The following is a 20,369-nucleotide window of genomic DNA, read 5'->3' on the forward strand; positions in this document are numbered from 1 at the left end:
TCTGACCCATTGGCTGGATCAGTTCTGCTCAGGTCTGTCTTTCAGCACCTCCCCTTCTGGTTTTATACATTCCAATTCCTTTATACAAGACCATAGTGAGAGATCATCAGGATGCTGTGGCTACAGTATGAAGTCAGTCAACCAAACACCCTTCTGCTTTGTTTAGATACATTAGTCGTACATCCCTCCAGCATGAGTTTTCCTTCTTCTTTTCTTTTTTTGTTCCTGCTTCTGACATCATTTCCTGAGAAGTGCATTGCTTTAGCAGCATAGCCAGGTCTTCTTATCACAAAAGATGCAAGAAGATGTTTAAAATGGATTTCAGCCCTTCTTTTGTCTTGCCATGCGTGCTGGTGATTCTGACTATTATTGATGGTAAGTTGGAAGGTTTTCTTTATAAAGCTGGCATTACTTTGCCTAGGTGAGCAGAAGCTGTTATTTTGTTCAGATTTTTTCCCTTATAAAAGGTCTCGGGGAAATGCTGGTGTCAGAACCGCCAAAGCATGAAAAGGGGCAGTCAGTCCAAAGTAAGACAAATTTTCTCATAAACGAATTTCAACTAGATCCCATGATCTATTGCATTTGTATAAGCAAAGGGAGTAGTAGAACCGAGAAGCTCTGCATGTAGTATAGCGGTTAGAAAGAGAGGACGGAAGACAAGATTCGGGGGTCCTATTCTCGCCTGTCGATGTGACCTTGAGCAAATAATTTCAAAAGGTAGAAAATAATATCAAATCTCTGAAGTGCCTATGTATATAGCTTTCCAGTGCGTTTTAAGGTCTTAGCCAATGTTTTGGAAGATTATAGTTCAGGTCCTTTTGTGTAGACGTACCCAATTTGGGAAACAGTGATCATGAGTCATAGCAAAGGAACGTAAAATTGTCCTGTTTTACAAAACCGTTCATATGCTGTTATTTATTTAAATAATGTTAGGCAGGTGGAAGTATTTTCTTGCTTTATTAATTTGCAGGTTGCCAGTATAGAGCTGTGGACCATATGAAGTGTTAAACTATTTTTGTTTTTTATATCTATGAATCAGCCAGTCAAAGGTATATTTGATTTGAGTACAGGTGCCTGCTTAAAGAGAACAGTAGGTTAATTTCACAACGTTAACATTCAAATTATATAGCCTTTCCAAAAAAGTATTAAAAGCTTTGCCTTAATTAAGTGCTATACTGAGGGTGTTGTAACAATGGGTCAGCAGGTAATATTCTTTCAAAAGAGAGAGTTGTAATTTGAATCTGTGATGTATAAACTGATTAACTCACAAATGATGGTTTTCACTTTGTATATGTAATCTGCTGGGTTTTTCTTGGACAATTTTGTTCTAGTACAACCTCAGATTTTTGCTCAGATGAAATGCAGTTGTGGAGTTATGAGCGACATAGTGGAAAAGTGGGGGAGGGGCATTTTGGCATCTTCCATCAATGTATAAAAAGTGTTCTCATCTTTGGGAAATAGAAATCAGCTCTTTGATAATGCCACTTTTTAATGGAGGTAATGCTGCCCTTTCCTAGATATCCCACAGGCTTTTTAATATATATATATATATATATATATATACCATTTTGCCAAGCCATTTCCTTCTTTTGAAGCAGGACCAGAGTCTTTTGTAAGGGGCTGATGTGTGGGAGTCATAAAAATAATGTCTGTGGTTTCTTGTTGCAGGCGGGGTTTGTGCTGACATAGAACAGCTGAATGGAACCATTGGCAGCAAAATTGTCTTCCCTTTAGACCCTCCAAATCAAAGCGATCTCTCAGTAATAGCAATAAATGGAATAAAACATCCAAAAAACGTATCAACTGAGGACTGCTTCGAATATGGTAGCCGGCAGCTGTGCCTGAGAAATGGATTCCTGGTTTTGGAAAACATTGCACAAAGTGATGAAGGGCTGTATCAGTTTTTTTCTGAAAAGGAGAACAAAACATTCTTATTGAAAGTAACTGGTAAGTGTTATTTTATAGTCAACAAAATTCAAGAGTTTGACAGACAGCTTCATGTTCAGCATGATTTTAAGCATGTATACTCGGAATTATGTCCCACTGACATTCTTAAAGTTTATTCCCAAGAACAACTGCTGCATTAAGAGCAACAAGAGGACTTGAACTTCTGCTTCCTACTGATTTCAGTGGGACTGTCGGTTGTAATCATACGCAGACTTACTTCACTCTAAAACCACTGAAATAGTTGGGTTAAGACTGGACTACTTCTGTGTAGGATTACATTGTCAAGGCCTGTGTGCTCAGCTGACTGTTGTGAACAACCTCCTTCCCTCTACAGCCATTACAAACAACTACACTACAGCCACGCAAACAACAACTGCATGGCAACCAGATAACTACTTAATTGGTAGTGATTGAGAACAATTTGCAAATATGAATTGAACAGTGGTATGTCAGTCGTAAGGAGCCCCGTGGTGCAGAGTGGTAAGCTGCAGTACTGCAGTCGAAGCTCTGCTCATGACCTGAGTTCAATCCAAACCAAAGTCTGTATCAGGTAGCCAGCTCAAGGTTGACTCAGGCCCTTTCCACACAGCAAATGTAAAGTGGGTTGCAGGTAGGATAAATGAACCCATCATAGCCCCGGGCAGTTCGCATGGCTGGGCTTCCCATGGTCAGTGAATGCATTGGCCAGGGCGCACACCTGTGCATGGAGGCCCTTTTTGTTTTACTCTCCACCCTCTGCTGTGCACGAAACCTGGCAGTCATGGACCTCCACGTCCATGCTGCCATCCCTGTGCCCCTCCACAGCTATGCAGTAGAGAGGGGGGAATGAAAAAAAAGGGAAGCGCAACCAGGTTAAGCTTCCTAGGGCAGCCTTTCGCTTGGCCGCAGCTGCAATCCACATTAAAACAAAAGAATTGCAGATAGTGCAAGTCTTGAAAAACCCAGGTTGGGGGGAAAACGCGGAGCAGACACACATTAGGAGTGGGACCCGTACAAAGTTTCACTGCAACACAGGTTTTATACTGTGGTTCGCCTGCGTTTATTGGGCCATGTGGAAGGGGCCTCCGTCTTCTATCTTTCTAAGGTTGGTAAAATGAGTACCCAGCTTGCTGGAGGTAAAGTGTAGATGACTGGGGAAGGCAATGGCAAACTACGTAGTACACAATATCTGTCTAGTAAGCATTGGGAAGTGACATCACTCCATGGGTCAGTAATGATTTGGTGCTTGCACAACGGACTACATCCATCCATCCATCCATCCATCCATCCATCCATCCATCCATCCATCCATCCATCCATCCATCCATCCATCCATCCATCCATCCATCCATCCATCCATCCATCCATCCATCCATCCATCCATCCATCCATCCATCCATCCTTCCATCCTTCCATCTTTCCATCCATCTATCTTCTATCGGAATTTTATCCCACCCTATCCCTACAGGGCTCAGTCATGGTTTATTCTCACTATGGATCTTTTAGATGATCCATTTCACCATGTGCCCAATGCAACCTGGCTGAAATTTAAGCAAAGAAAGAAAGAAAGAAAGAAAGAAAGAAAGAAAGAAAGAAAGAAAGAAAGAAAGAAAGAAAGGAAGAAAGAAAGAAAGAAAGAAAGAAAGAAAGAAAGAAAGAAAGAAAGAAAGAAACTTAATTGTATACAAAGTTGTGTATTTTGCCTTCAGTCTAATTTAATTTGTTCTAATATCTTTTTAATGTAGGCAAAGGTTTTGCAGATTTTACTGTTTTGTGTCAGGCAGAAGTGAACAAGTTTCTGGCATGAAGATACAGTGATATAGACCTCAAGTAACCATAATTAGGGCTTCCCCCCCAACCCCCAACCCCAATAGAGCTTTCCTCCATCATTAACTGCAGCAGCTTGAGCTCAAAAATATTGTATCATGTTTCAGAAACAAACAAAGAAAAAAAAGTAAAGGAGTAGCCCTTGGAGTTGACAAAGTTGGCTGCTAGAAGCACTATGTAGAACAGGGGTAGGGAACCTGCGGCTCTCCAGATGTTCAGGAACTACAATTCCCATCAGCCTCTGTCAGCATGGCCAATTGGCCATGCTGGTAGGGGCTGATGGGAATTGTAGTTCCTGAACATCTGGAGAGCCGCAGGTTCCCTACCCCTGATGTAGAAGAACCATCACTCTTATTACCAAGTTCCTTTTCAATAGGAATTGCATGGACTGGGGGCGGGTGGGGGGGGGGGGTAGGTTTTTCTTGAAAGACTGTGATAGTAGTTTGAAGAAAAGCCTTTTTCCCCCATGGTCCATGCAATTCCTATTGAAGAGTATCTTGGTAGTAAGACTGATGGTAATAAGACTGAGATGGCAGTTCATTAATCCCAAGAGAAAACAAAACATGTTAGGCTGGCAATACACATGCTTATGAAAGCCCTAAAGATACTAAGAGACTGTATAAAGAAGTAATGAACCCATTCAAGTATGTATGATGAGAGTCAGTCTCATTTAAACATGACTCTTAAGGAGAAGAAGAAGAGTTGAATTGATATCCCCCTTTCCTATAGGAGATTCAAAGGGGCTTACAAACTCCTGTCCCTTCCCCCCTCACAACAACAGGGGCTGAGAGAGCTCAGAAGAACTGTGACTAGCCCAAGGTCACCCATGTGCTGGCATGTGTTGGAGTGTACAGGCTAATCTGATAAGGCTCCACAACTCAGGCAGCAGAGCGGGGAATCAAACCTGGTTCCTCCAGATTAGAGTACACCTGCTCTTAACTACTACACCACAGCAATGCCAATGGTAGCACTGCCCCATGTGGAGCACTATTTCTTTCCATATACTGTTCAGCGTCCCCCGTCCCCCAAGATGTTTTAATTTGTGACCTTTTAATTTTAAAAAAAGACTGCTGCTTTTTAGAACTGGAAATTTTAAGAGCCCAAAAGAACCTTGCTGGATAATTGTCAGACCCATAGTACCTCTGCTCTAGTCCTTCATCCCTTTTCACACAGTGGCCGGACAGTTGCTAAAAAAAAAAAAAGGCTTCCTAACAGTGGTGTTCAGTGGAAGGTTGTCTATGACTGATTATGCACTGGTGCTCTGCCCCGCAGTGAAGGTAGATTCTCTTCAGGCAGAGTTTCTGTTATGGGTGCCTTTCCCCCCTCAAGCTCACTGTGCCACAGATCCAATAATCTTCACTGTTTGTGAGATCAGACAAAAAGTGACCTTTTCCCTGGCAGGGAAAATGAAACATATGACCCTATGTTACACAAGCATTGCCTGCCAAAACGGATCTTTTTTCCTGCCTGCTGCATGGAGCTCTTGTCAGTTTTATAGTGGTGTCTGCCATTTTGTGCACTGCAGCAGATTCTTCTTGGAGATTCTCCAAGGAGCTTTCCTCTGCTTGCAGCTCATCCACTTGCTATTTCATTGTAAAAAGTAGATGAATAAAGTTTGTTCAGCATGTGTTGTTTTTCCTTTTCTGTTGTTTTCAGGGGGATGTCTGTGAACCTATGGAGACACAATTAGAGAAGCTGCAATATGCGCATATTTGTGTCACCGTAGCTTCGCAGACATCCCCCTCTAAACAAAAAGAAAGAAAAGGAAAACAACATGTGCACAAGATCGCTGGGCTAAACAAACTTTATTCATCTATTTTTTTTTACAGTTTTTACAGTGAACTAGGAAATGGATAAGCTGCAAACAGAGGAAACTTCCTTGGGGAATCTCCATGGAGAATCTGCTGCAGCACACAAAATGGTGGACATGAGTGGCGGAAATGAAAGCAAGCAGGCAGGAAACATGTTCAACCCGGGTTGGGGGGAAAAGATCACTAGTTTCGCAATTTTTGAAAAACCTGGGTTGAGAAGAATATAACGACTGAGCTCATTTTGGGGAAGACAGCTGTCCGAAGTTATTCCTGAAAACACTTTTTATAATGTCCTAAAGACATTATACTTGCGCTATATGAAATCCACCAGAGATGTATTAGGGATTTAAATTATAATTTTTAACAACAGAGTTTAATATACTGGTGCCTTCCCTCTAATTCATGTTGAAATTGTGATCACATACTGTATGAAAAGCTTTGAGACAGATTGACAAATATGAAGAGCATTTTAAAATTATAAAGAATGATCAAGGAATGGCAGTTATTAGCCTGTATTGCTCATACATCATTTATTATATTTCTTTCTTGCAATTAAATCCCATTTATATCCCTTTCTTCTGTCATAAAAAACAAGGAGCACTCTTATGATTCCCGGGACATTTCCCAACCAGGCAAGGATCACACTCAGATTCAGACCAGCTTAGCTTCAGCACGGCTGCTGCGCCATGAAGTTGCCTTATTCTGAATCAGACCCTTGGTCCTCCAAAGTCAGTATTGTCTGATCGACTGACAGCAGCTCTCCAGGGCCTCAGGCAGAGGTCTTTCACATCACCAACTGTCTGGTCCTTAACTGGACCAGCTGGGAAGTGAACCTGGGATCTTCTGAGTGCCAAGCAGATGCTCTGTGACCCTGGGACCTATTCATTCACATTTAGAGGAATTCAGTCCTGTTTCAGTCATACTAAAATCAATTGAACACATTGCAACCAACTTAAATAAATTCCCATCGACTGCAGTAAGGTGCTGTGTGGTTTCCGGGCTGTATGGCCGTGTTCTAACAGCATTCTCTCCTGACGTTTCACCTGCATCTGTGGCTGGCATCTTCAGAGGATCTGATAGTAGGAAAGGAAAGCAAGTGGAGTAACAATTAAGATAGCAAGGTCAATCAAATGTTACTCACAGGTATATATACTCCACTTGCTTTCCTTTCCTACTATCAGATCCTCTGAAGATGCCAGCCACAGATGCAGGTGAAATGTCAGGAGAGAATGCTACTAGAACACGGCCATACAGCCCGGAAACCACACAGCACCTCAGTGATTCTGGCCGTGAAAGCCTTCCACAAGACTTCAGTAAGACTTAATTATGGATAATATTATTTGGTTTGGAGGCTACTGTTTCCACTGAGCTGAATTCACACATACCAACATCCTGTCAAATTAATTTTCTCTTTGGTTGTCACTGTCCCATCATCTAGAACCACCTCCGACTATCTATATTCATTGTCTACATGGTGGAAAAGCAGAGCTGTCCTGTGAAGTGAGTGATCTCTCTAGGGATGTTTACTGGACCCTGAATGGCAGCCACCTGAATGATTCCAACATCTGTGTGAAGGATGGTGGCAGGAAGATTATTTTGGAGAAAAGAATAAGTGGAAAACTGGTCTGCCACAGAAGAAACTCTTCTGTCAGCTCCGCCACTGAGCTGGTGTGTGATGATGGTAAGCCATACTCTCTCCTCTTTTGCCTTTGCTCGGTCCATCATTCTCTTGGAAACATTATCTTTAGGATTTTCTCAGTGACTATTTGGCATTTCAGCAATTTTCAGATGTTACAAAATAGCCAAGATCATAAGCCAGTATACTGTGCTGTATGTACAGTATTAATAATTCCTCCACCTTAAATCAACTGTAGTCAGCAGAGGTGTGGCCTTGGTCTAGAATCCTTCTTGCTCATGAGAATAATTTCCACTTTTCTACAAGGCTGAGGTCATTTTTCCCATTTCCTCATCTCATTGCAGCTCCCTACTTTGACCCTCCTGATATTCCTGTGTGTCAAATGGGGGTATGATTTCAGAGTGGGGGGAGATAGAAGACTGCAACAGATAGGAAATCCACCATTGATGCAGAACACCTATGTTTGCTCTGCATAGGATCTGAGCTACAATCTTGAGACACATTTCCCTATGTACATTTATGATGAATTCACACTTCCTCAACTTGACACCTTAGTTCAGTTTGTAGCACTCTAAATGTGCAATTCCCTGCCTTTCTATGTAAACCAAGATGGGACTTTGGCTGTCTCTGCTATGAACTCTGTTGGTCTTGGCTACAGGGAGAGGTGTTTTAGAAGCAGGATGGATGCAAAGTTTTCCCAGTCAGATCTAAAAATTGTCCCATATAGTCATGCTTCTTGTGAAACCCAAATTGTCTAGCTTTGAAACACACCTGAATGTATCAAATTTATTTCCCTTACCCAAATGATACCCTCTTTCCCTAAATCCCCAACTCACTCATTTCTCTCAACACAGATGCCATTACTCTGATCATTTTTCCAGAACCACAACAGTCAGAACATCGATCTAAATTCTCAGCTAAATGACGCTACCCCTAATCCTTGTTTATTCTTTCCAACATAACCACAAACCACTAGCAGTTTACAATTAAACCTTTTTCATCTGGCCTCATTCATAGATGCAAAATAAGTAAATCATTCACAATATGGGAAATCTTTTCTGCTTATTAATATTTTTGCCCTGAACCAGTATGACTAAACAATAAACGCTCCAGAGTAGTTTCTTTGCTATTCATTACTGGGTGAATGTTTTGAATGGACTGCAGTCAATGGATTGCTCACAGACAGCTAACTGCAGGCAGTCATGCATGGCTTTGATATTTACAGTTCAATAACTGTGCTGTGCCATCCCCCCAGTCACAAAGAGCTATTTCTGCTCTTTCATTTCAGCCTGCAATCAGAGGAGCCGTAGCAACAGCTGCAAGCATTAGCAAATAGTGTCATAGGGGCTTATAATGTGCCGATCTAGCCAAATAGTTCTACAGAACTCATTTGGGCCACCAAATATACTGTACTGATCATTCCACTTCTCTTCATCCCCTGAGCAGTCTGTAACCCTTATATCTGTGGGACCACCTCTCCAAATACACCTCAAGAGAGTGCACTGCTTCATGGAGAACAACCTACTGGTGAGCTCAAAAGACATCGAGCTGTCCTTGACCAGGGCCAGAGATTTTTCGGCTTTGGTCCTAGCGGGGTGGAATACTCTGTCAAATGAGACCCAGGCCCTGCAGGATTTATTACAATTTTGTATTCTGTCAGGCCTATAGTTGAGGGCTGCAGCAGCATTCCAACGATGCTGGCCTCCCTTTATTACCCTCCCCTCCAATATTAGAACTGATTCAGAGCCAGCGTGGTGTAGTGGTTAAGAGCAGTCCTTGCCTTATGAATTCCATTTCCTCCCACTGGCTTGAACTCCCCTGCCGGGAGAGCAATATTAGTTTCCTGGGTTTTTATTGCATAAGCACCAACTGTTTCTTTCAACCAGGGGATCTTCTGAAGCACCCTCTATTCCTCCTGGTTCTGGCAGCATCTGGAGGAGCTGCAGTCCTTTTGGCCATTATTGCCTCCCTGATCACATGCTGCTGCATGAAAAGCAAACATAATTTTATTCCAGTGCCTGCAGGTGAGTACAGCCTTCCCTGTTTTGCATCACCATCATTTTCGGTGGAGGTATAGATTTAATGGATTAGTTAGTGGGAACTCTGGTAGTTTGAACTGGTTGTTCCTTTCATCTTATTGTTATGCTCTCCTACAGAAGATGAAAAGGATGAGGGGATCACCCTGTCTGCCATTTGTAGTGAAGGACCCAAGAATTCCCCTAACGGAGACCACTGTGAAGCAACAGATGCCGTTGCTGCCAGCACCACCAATCCAGGTGGGTACATTGGTTTGGGAAATTATTACTTACTAGAAAAAGTGCGTAGGAAAGAGCAGTTGGTCAAGATGTACTTGTGTAGAAGCTTCTAAAGCCAGGACTCTCTGACCAGCCTTGGAAACTGGATTAGAGATAATGGCCCTTTACGCACTGTAAAAAAAAATGTAAAGCAGATGTGGATTTATGCCAGTTGGAGCAGCAACCGGATCTTTTTGTCACAGTTTTTGTCTTACACACTGGAGCCACATTCAATGAAAGGACCAGAAGGTATCTGGTCCTGCATTTGATTCCAGAAACCTGAAATTATACACTGTCGTGGAATCTAATTGCCACGGATGTCCTGATTGGCTGTCGTGCCGTGCTGGGTCGGGTACTTTTCGAACACTTTGCCACGTCATCATATTCGGGGGTCTCTCCGGTTCACCCCTTTGCGCGTCTCCCCCACTCCCTTGCGGCAGGTCCCTGATCAGCAGCAGCAGCAGTCTGCACAGGATGGATAGCCCTGCACTGCCGAAGGAAAGGGGGGGGGGGAGAGAGTGTGTGTCAATAAACACATTTGTATTTTTGCTACAGAGCAGTTTTATCTTAACCTTTTGGATCTTTCCTCTAGTACTGAGGTTAAGTTTTTGACCCTTTTTCTGTTGGCATCACTCCCCATAAGCCTGGAAGTGCCATCAGCACATCACCAGGAGGCCATAGAGTTTTTACTGAACGCCAGAGCATCACAACCATTCCCTGGTGATGATTCACTTCTGTTTATATTGGGAATGACATCTGTGACAGAACACTGCTGACCCTGCCCCTCCCCACTCAATTCCCATAATATTCTCCCCTGCTGGCCAACTGTACAGTAGTGAGGAAGAACTTGCTGGCTGCAGAGGAGCCCCTGTGTCCAACTGGGAAATGGCAAGCCAGATATTTATATCTATCTCACTCTCCAATTTGTCCTCTTCAAGGTCCTGGGAGTTCCAACCCAGGGGCTGAAATGGATCCAAATCCTAAGGTGAAGCCTGAGACAGAACCAGGACCAGGAACAGTGGGAGAGGCTGCAATAGAAACAGAGTTTCGAGAGGTCATGGTGGACACTGCAGCTCTGGAAGATGTCGGTGACTGTTTCCCTGATCCACTTGATGCTTGATCAGATGCATTCCTTTTGCCCCATTCTGAAGGCTTTTTCATTCCAACAATCACCTCATGATAATGCTGCCCTTTGTAAATCACTTGCATACAGATAGCCAAGCTTGTAACTTACTTAAATATGGTTTTCGCAGGCGCACCTTTTAGCAGTAATGAGTTCTAGATTTAAATGTGAGAAACCCAAATTTAAGAATTCACCATTCTCTGCTCTTTGTAATTTTCTCCTTCCATCCCACCCTATTTTGCAATTTTCTTTAACTTCTCTAGTTCTTGGTACTCATTAAGTCAAATGGCTACACATGGGAATCCCAGGATTTCATTCTGAAATCAGAACCCAGATTTTAGAAGCCATTGGGTGGGACACCCTTAGTGGACTCCTATAACCTGGAAGAGATGGGCAGGATGTACAAACAGAGAATGTTCCCAACATGCTGCTGACCTACCTACATTAGAATGATGGGGCTCCAAAACCTTTTCTTAATTCTCATTATCACAAACAGGAAGAAGCGGCCCCCTGGCATCACTGCTGTATGCCATTTTGTAGAAAATCACCAAGTCTTTCACTGTACATGTGCTAGTTTACACTGACTTACAGACAGTGTAGACAGGATTTTCCCCCTTTGTGGGATCAAATTTGCATCATCAGTCAAATGCTGGACTCTTAACAATCATGCAGTGCTTTTTGAGGGCTTCCTCATGGTGATTTGCAGCAGGTGTTTTAATACTTTGCTTGTCTTTGCTGTGGATCTCCTTGCAGCTTACTGAGAAAAAGGCTTAGGAAATGCAGGCATCTTTCAAGTGCAACTTTTTGTGTGTGATATGAATATCTTAGCCCCTGCTCAGTTATACTGGCTTGGCTGCTGCCTGGAGAATTAAAATTACGTCTACTCTCTTAAGTTGGATATTTTATTCTCCATGCCCTCTGCCGTGAAATTAGCTGAATGAACCTAGTTTTTAGTTATAATGAAAGTTTTTAATTACAATGAACAGTTACAAGGCTTACTTCCTTCCAGCCAACCTGCAGTTGACAGGTGTGATAATATAAGAGAAAGACCTGGTCCAGGATTGACATTTCATCTGGTCAAGTAATAGCTGTATTGTGTAATATATGAATGAACATTCCTATCAAATCTTTCTTTGGCCTTCCTAGGACATAATGCATGTGCAGACAAATAACAGTAACAGTATATCTGTATTGGAAGTAAGTTCAGATAAGATATATTCAGATATTGCTTGGTCTTTCACAAGTCTCTTTATAGTGCTTAGAGTCACTTTGTGATAACTTTCAGTTACATTTCATTATAGTAAAAATGGGCTCACGTTTCTCTGTTCTTTTCCCTCTTACTGCTTACTTACGCCTATATTTCTCCTTTCTGTATGGCTTTTCTTTCCCCTGATTTTTGTCTCCCTTTCATTGCTCTACACTTTTTAATCTTATCTCATTGTACAAAAATAGGTCCATACTGGTCCACTGTATACTACTAATGTGGAATCCATCCCTGCTTCTGAAATTTCTTTAACTCTTAAGGGATTGATATCCTGAGAACAGGGTTTATATACAGCATCTAGTACAAGCAAGTGCTTTTGTAAATAGAGTAGTGAATGATGATGAACCAATGCTATTTTAAGGAGCTAGAATATTTTGCTAGAACTCTGTCCACAGTGCAAACTCACTGTCTGAAAACATTCCTCTAACTAGTACTGCCATTGTCTATGAATGTGGCCTCATAAGATGTACTGTCCCTATAGAACTGGAAAAGAGTACACTAATTTTTTTGCTCTTAAGTCATAGCTGACTTGTGGAAACCCCATAGGGTTTTCAAAGCAAGAGGAATTCAAAGTAGCTTGCCATTGCCTGCTTCTGCATTATGACCCTGGTTTTCCTTGGTGGTCTTATCAACCAATATTCAATAGTGTGTAGCAGATAAGTTCCAAAGCACAAAGATATATCCCACGAATGCACAAGCCTCAATATAAGGTGCACAGTACTTTATTGTGCTAGTGTGATTCCAAGCATCCACTTATAACTACCACTATTTTATGCCTAATTCCTGATTTTTTTGTATTTTGCAAGTCTGCAATCTGACAAGTTGAATTTCAATGAAGAAATCTCTGAAAATATGCTGGAGGTAACTCCTAATCTGTTTTGTTTATAAAAAAACACAGCAAGCCATATGTACTGCATATCAGAAATAAGTCACAATAAGTTCAATGGAGCTTTCAACTGTGTACACACACTGTCTCACCTTTAGGATGTCTGCCAGATGAGAAATTGACTCTGTCATCACCTCTGTTTACAATAATATATCATTAACAATACTGAAGAGTAGTATTTGCAATGTGAATGAACATTTCGATGAATGGAGGCTTTACATTATAAACTCAACTGAAGCAAAAACTGTTTGGAAACTGTTTGGAATTTCAAACTTGGATTCAGTTCTACACATTCAGGCTGGCTTTGCTCACGTAACATTTAGACATAATGACCTGTCCACAGTATGACGTTTGGAATTACACGTTGGAATTAGAGGTTGGAATCTGTTCAACTTCACCTGACTTCCCTCCTTACTGCAGGCCTGGTCCAATAGAGCTGTTGTCTGTACAAGTTCCAAGACATAGTCCTTTGGGTAATCAAAAAAGGGTCATTTCTGTCCTCTTTTAACAATGAAAAAGTTGATAGGATCCAGCTCTATCTCTCAAAGCTGTTGGTATCAGGAACAAAGGCATATGGGAATGCCTTCTACTTGGGATGCTGTGGATGTGGAAAGATTTACTGGGTCCAGTGGCATCTAGCAACAAATTGAGTGTTTTCTGCTTATCCAGTGTGCTTATCAACCACTGGACTTTTCAGAAGAGTCCAGGATTAGAAGAACAAGGCCTTGAAAGATTCTGAGGATTCTAAGCAAGAGATGGAGACTCGGGTGGTATCTTCTGTGTGCTGAAACAAGGCATATATTCTTCAGAAGGCAGTCTCATTTAGCATAGATTCATGAAACAGGAAGATGTATGTCCATGCTCCCTGCACCCTGATGGAGACCATTAATGAAAACATTGCATGGTTGAGAGTTGTTTGGTCAGTCTACATTTTGGAACTCCTTCCCTCTGGCACACATTTTTGAAGAGTGCATTGCCATACTAGAATTATGGCAGCCTTTACATTAAGCTTTTTTTTTACCAGACATATGCTTCAAGCTCCACATCGGTCAAAATAAGGGACTTCCATGATCCCGCTGTACTTTTGTGACCCTGGAGCATATATGTACAGAGCTAGAGAAGATGCATGGAAGGCCAAGATAGCTTTAAGCACTCTGTAGAAAGTTCATTTCATTGAATTTGTCACTCGATAGTGCAGGAATAGAAGGCAATTCATGCTACTGCAATTTTTTAAAATCTATGTTCATGCTAAGGCTTTTTTTAAATGATGCTGTATCTCACTAATGAATAAAAAGATGGATTGTTTTATAATTTTCATGTGGAAAACTGGAATTATTACGTTCTCTGAGAATTTCTTCTGTCTCTGCCTTTCATTGCCAAAACTGCTCTTGACAGGTAAGTTTGACAACGTGTCTTGAGAAAAAAAAGTTCTGTCCCATTAATGGAGACTTAACACATAGAAATGCGCAGCAGCAAACGTGTTAACCTAGCAAATGTTCTTACATGTCTAACGTTATGACATGGTCACGTCATGACATGATCACATTTTTTGTGGGAAAGAAGGGACCCGCCCAAACATGGAATGGCAGCCAATCGGGAGAGGCAAAAAACGGAGATCAATTTGTTGTGGGGAGTGCTGCATTTCTGGAACCTGATGTAGACCTACATGTCTTCGCAGAATAAATCGGCAGTGGGGAGGTTGAAACCTCGATGAAAAGGTGTAGTTTATTTTAAAACTTGGTTTAAACTATATTAAATTTCCAGTGGGGAATCGACCATTGTCTCTTTTCCTCTTCTAAGAATAATTATCAGCTCAAGGATTGGGGATCCATTTCTGGAACTTCAGTTTTAAAATGTCCACTAGATGGCAGCAAATCACCAGAAGGTCCTAACTCTGCAAGTTTCTTCAGTAGCTTTATACTTTTGACAAATGAAGCTCTACCCCATTCCGGTGCCAGACCAGCTCTGAGTCTGAAAGGTGCTGTGCTCCTGCCTGTCAACCAAACATACAGTTCAAAAATTGTTGAAGGTTACAGGTGATAAGTCATGCATTTGTCTTCGACTAGCTCTGAATTAAATTATGAACGACAGGAAAACATGTTTTTCAGTCAACTGATGTGCATTCAGGAAGGTGAGGCCTTAAAACATTTTTTGTGTCACCTGTGAACAGATACGTTCCAACCACAGCAAAGTTTTAATCCTCTTCGCCAATTTCCCCCACATTTGAAAATCCCTTTTTATGTATCCTTTTTATCTCTCCTCCCTGGAAAGTGAAGAAAGAAAATCTTGTTGTGTTCACTTTATTCAGATTTCCTTTACCATTTCCTTTATTTCTGGTGAAATTGACAAAGTGAGGGAAATGACCTTTTCCATTTCACCAGTGCCAGTTTCCTTCCTAGTTACCCATTCTGTTAACCTGACATGCTTCCCTCCATCAATTTCGCTGGTGTACAGAGGTGGCAGGCAGAGAAGGCAATAAAAGAGGGATTGGAATGAAGTTGCAGGAAAGTAAGGGCTAGAAGTGGCAACTGGCAACTGCAGAAGTGTCTTCTCTGGTACTAGCTAGGGGATACGTGCTGACATTTAAAGCAGCATTACTGGATGTGAGTAAATGAAACCATGTGGGGAGTTTCTCAAATAGCTGTTGGAGTGTTCTAAAATGAACAAGTGATTTTTTTTGTCTTGGTCTGATTCCACTTCAAATAATAGTTACCCCGTATATACTCGAGTATAAGTCGACCCGCATATAAGTCGAGGCACCTAATTTTACCACAAAAAGCTGGGAAAACTTATTGACTCGCGTATAAGTCAAGGGTGGGAAATGCAGCAGCTGCTGGTAAATTTCAAAAATAAAAATAGATACCAATAAAATTACATCAATTGAGGCATCAGTAGGTTAAACGTTTTTGAATATTTATTTCAAAGAAAAACAGTAAACTGGCTCTGTAAGTGGAAAAGAGGGTCAACAAGAACAATATGGTATCAACAATAACTTAAAAAGTACAAAAACCTTAGCTCAATCAGCAACCAAGCTAAAACACAAGAGTTAAAATCCTCCAAAACTGGATTCCTCCTCATCATCTGTATGTCCAAATGTAACTCAACTTAGATTTTAAGAGGGATATTATCAGAAATGGAAAATCTATTATTAGCTTCCATTGTAAACAATGGGGGATGGGGCACCCTTTGGGGATCAATAACTTTGGATCCCTTGACCCAAACTTCACCAAACCTGGCTGGTATCATAAAGAGACTCTCTTGATGAGACCAGCCAGGTTTGGTGAAGTTTGGTTCAGAGGGTCCAAAGTTATGGACCCTCAAAAGGGTAGCCCCATCTACTAATAGCTCCCATTGAAAACAATGGGGAATGGGGGCACCTCCTTTGGGGGTCCATAACTTTGGAGCCCCTGAACCAAACTTTACCAAACTTGGCTGGTATTATCAGGTGTGTCTTCTGAGGGTACCCTAAAAATTTGGTGTTGCTAGCATAAAAACTGCCCCCCCTGCTGGCCGGCAAAGTAAAAACACACACAAAATTTTAATGACCCGCATATACCATATATACTCATGTATAAGTCGAATTTTTCAGCACATTTTTAATGCTGAAAAAGCTCCCCTCGACTTATATGCGGGTCATTAAAAATTTTTTTGTGTTTTTACTTTTTTTGTGTTTTTACTAGTAGATGACATTCGCTCTGAGTTTGTGAACGTATTTGAATATTATTTATGTATTTTAAATATTTCTATATCTCCTTTCCCTCCAAATCACGGTCACCAAGGTAGCACACATTAACACATTCAACACATTAGAAAGCATTTAAAATATCATTACATATAAGCAAAAAAAAGTCTTCACCTGCTGATGTAAGATAACGAGAGAGATGGATAAAGTTAAGGCTTCCTCCGACACTGCTCCCAGTCTGTATGGGAAGAGGCAGAGAGGGAGTTAATGCTTGTTTTGGAACCGTTGAGCTGAACAGCCTCTGCGGCACTGGCTTGTAGCGCAGCAAGTGACAGCTTGGCTTGGTCTAGGGCCGTGATGGCGAACCTTTGGCACTCCAGATGTTATGGACTACAATTCCCATCAGCCCCTGCCAGCTTGGCTAATTGGCTATGCTGGCAGGGGCTGATGGGAATTGTAGTCCATAACATCTGGAGTGCCAAAGGTTCGCCACCACTGGTCTAGGGTTAGGTTCGCTTTCCAGTCCATCCCTGTTCAGCCTACTGGCTACACTTTGTGATGAACCTCCCGCTGTCCTCCTCCTGTTTTTACTCGTATGACATGCATCCAATTGAATGTATCTCTTCATGCATCTTATGAATATGACTCTGGCCAACAAAAGATGATGATATAATAGATCGGTTAGCCTTTAGAGTGCCACAGATCTCTTTGCCATTATGAAGTCCTCTTGAGAAGAATTCTTGAGAAAGAATTCCTAAACTTTGTGCCAGAATCAACCTGTGTATAGATGGCCCACAATAATGCCAGCATTACCAGCAAAACTATTTCATGAGAAGATACCCTTAATTGAAATCCTTTTATAGATACATAATTTTAATTTGAAATATAAATGGCCAAACTTGTTTTAAAGATTGTTCCATGTCACTCATCCCAGCACCATGTTTAATTTAAAAAAATAGGAGGGAAAGTCACCCAGATAATATTCCTTTTGCTTCTGTTTCACAAAATCAGGGCAGGAGACCCCAGTTTATGCAATGCACCTAAATACGAAACAGGGTAGTTCACTATTTTAGAACCTAGTGTTGTTTATGAATGCACGCTGCAAACTTCTGTTGTTTGCACTTCTGGTAGGAAATTGTGATTAAAAAAACCCAGTGCCAGGCTTTGTTTCCGATGAGCAGGGGATAGCTTGGTTTTCGCATATTACACAGTTTCCTGTTTTTGAAAGTTGAAAGATTGCTGAGATAGCCACACACTGTGGTGCAGCTCATCTTGAGAATTATCGGATCAATGTCAGCAGGTCATGCTAGAAACACAGGCTGCCATGCAAACTTGCTCTCTTCTGGGAATGAGGTTCTTTTTTTCCCCTGCTACCCTGCAATTCAGTTTGAGTTCAACAATTTAATTCAACAATTGACTACTCAGCATTCTTGTGACCACAGCTGAAAACAATTAATTAAGGAACTATTTAGTTTGGGTGTTCGGCTCCCTTTGTGCTCTCATAATGGATCCTGATGCCAATGTCTATAGTTAAAGGACTATATCAGCGGTGGCGAACTTATGGCATGGGTGCCAGAGGTGGCACTCAGAGCCCTTTTTGTCATGTGGAGGGGCAGAAAATCACCCCCCCCCCTCCACACACACACATCAAGGCTGGCCTGGGCACAATCCTTTTCACTCCACTGAGTGCCACCTCTTTACCTGGGAGTACGCTTGGTTGCTGGCAATGGGACTTGCTTCTGATTAAACCCTAAGTTCGTGATTCACCCATTCGAAGTGTTGCATGGTTGCTTCACCAAGCTTACTCCTGAGTAATGCGCGCCTTGGAGCCAACTGTTTTTTCTAAACTAAAACCTCAACATTCAGGTTAAATTGCTGTATTGGCACTTTGGGATAAATAGGTGGGTTTTGGGTTGCAATTTTGGCACTCGGTCTTGAAAAGGTTCGCCATCACTGGACTATATTCTAAGTTTTCTTCAGACAATGAAGTGTACTCTGTAAATTTGGGTGTAATGTTTAAGAAAAAATATATTAAATTTTGTTTTGTTTGAAAATAAGTAATTTGACTTTTAGAAGAAGAGCCTTTTGGAGTGAAAATTGGGCAATATTAACTTTAAGAAAATAGGCTTATTCCCAGAGGAGAAAGAAAAAACCTTACATAAATTATGTAAGTGTACATGGGAATGGGCTTTTATTTTTAAAACTGTAAAAATAAGTAGGATGTATGTATTTGAATATATGTTGATACTTGATATTGTACTTTACAGAATGGCTTGAAAAAGAATCATCAAAATAAAAACCAAATCTGGAGATTTTATAGCCAAACAGCCTATATACCAGTGGTGGCGAACCTTTGGCACTCCAGATGTTATGGACTACAATTCCCATCAGCCCCTGCCAATTGGCCATAACATCTGGAGTGCCAAAGGTTCACCACCACGGCTATATACTTACCTGTTGAACTATATTAATCATATTTTGAGTTGTTACCGAGAGAACAAAGATAGAATTGTGTTCCAATTTATTATTGGTTGAAATGTTACTCATTTTCTGAGCATAAGTATGCATTGGTATAATTAGTTTGGTCTTTAGATGTGAAAAGGGCAGACATGAGGGGAAATGTGGCCTCCTCGTTGCCTCTATTTGGACCCTTAGCTTTTGACAAACACCCAGATGAAGAAAAAAATGAGTCCACATTCTTTGGACTTAGATGCTTTCTTCTACAGCCAAAGGTACAGTTTTAACTGTTTTAATTCTTGTCAAAAGTAGCTATTTCATCTGCTGTTTTTATTTTAGAAGCTGCATTTCTGGGTTATGGGGTTCTAAAATGTAGAGTGCCACATCTGAAGATATTTATCTCCCCAGGTTTTTGGATGACTTGCCCCACCTCCCTTGAAGTAAGTCTTGGATCATCATGTTTGGACACCAGCTTTCTTGTTTATTGCATGTTATCTGCTATGTTTAAAACAGGCTCTGATGTGCTTTTTATTTCTGCCTTTTGTAATGTTTCCTTCTGTTTTAGATTATTTTGTTATGGCTTTTCTCATAGTGTTAGCGGTGCTGGAAAGTGCTGTCAAGTTGCAGCTGACTTACCTGTAAGGTTTTCAAGGCAAGAAATGATCAAAGGGGGGTTGCTATTGCCTGCTTCTGTGTAGCAGTCCTGGAGTTCCTTGGGGGTCTCCCATCCCATCCAAGAACAAACTAGCTTAGCTTTTGAGATCTGATGAGGTAAGGCTAGCCTGGTCATCCAGGTCAAGGCCACAGCATAAAGAGAGTCATTTAGTATTATTTTTGACTCTTCAGGTTTCAATTAGTAGGGTATGTTTTATAGGTTTTTATAGGTCATTTTCATAGGTCTAAAAACATGCTAATTGAGTTATGAGGTAAAAACACTTGTCACAAAAATAATATTTTCACCATCACCACATTCCCCCATTCTTCAGTCCTCTGCTGGGAGCACAACTTCATGTTCCCTTCTCTGGAACAACTGCTCGGTTTCAGTGGTGCCAGTGCAATATGGAGAAGAGGCAGTTTCTACAGGTGCTCTGGTGGAGGTCTAAGGGCTGCTGGGTGAGAGCAATGTGTTTTAGAAAATGGAGCAGGCCAAACCCATGTTTGTCATTCTGAAAATTAGGGAGATTTCAATATCAGCTTCCTTTCAAGGTATCTACACACACTTACACTGCAGGTGGCAAAATTTAAAGAAATTAAAACAAAAGGAAAAAATTAGACAAGTGTTTCTGCATTACTTGTAAACTGCTGAGAATCAAAGCCACAAAACCAGTTGAACCTGCTGTCTTGTATGTGCATAGAGGGAGGAGGCCAACAGGGTATGCTGTGGTAACTGACAACCAACTAGATATGCATCTTCAGAGCACAATAGCTCTTCTGCCTGAAGCACAAGACGTTCAGCCTTGAAC

The 20,369-nt window shown here is 41.4% G+C and overlaps 1 protein-coding gene across 1 annotated transcript; it reads left to right on the forward strand.

Moving 5' to 3' along the window:
• The first annotated feature begins 263 nt into the window (after positions 1–263).
• On the forward strand, positions 264–14,056 carry LOC125430586. Its single transcript, XM_048492589.1, has 6 exons — positions 264–375; positions 1,669–1,947; positions 7,003–7,245; positions 9,087–9,224; positions 9,357–9,476; positions 10,433–14,056. Exons 1-6 carry the CDS (start codon positions 306–308, stop codon positions 10,612–10,614), a joined length of 1,032 nt encoding a protein of 343 aa, XP_048348546.1. The 5' UTR covers positions 264–305; the 3' UTR covers positions 10,615–14,056.
• Positions 14,057–20,369: the final 6,313 nt, after the last annotated feature.

This window comes from Sphaerodactylus townsendi, linkage group LG04 (genome assembly GCF_021028975.2).
Source record: "Sphaerodactylus townsendi isolate TG3544 linkage group LG04, MPM_Stown_v2.3, whole genome shotgun sequence".
Lineage (NCBI taxonomy): Eukaryota > Metazoa > Chordata > Lepidosauria > Squamata > Sphaerodactylidae > Sphaerodactylus > Sphaerodactylus townsendi.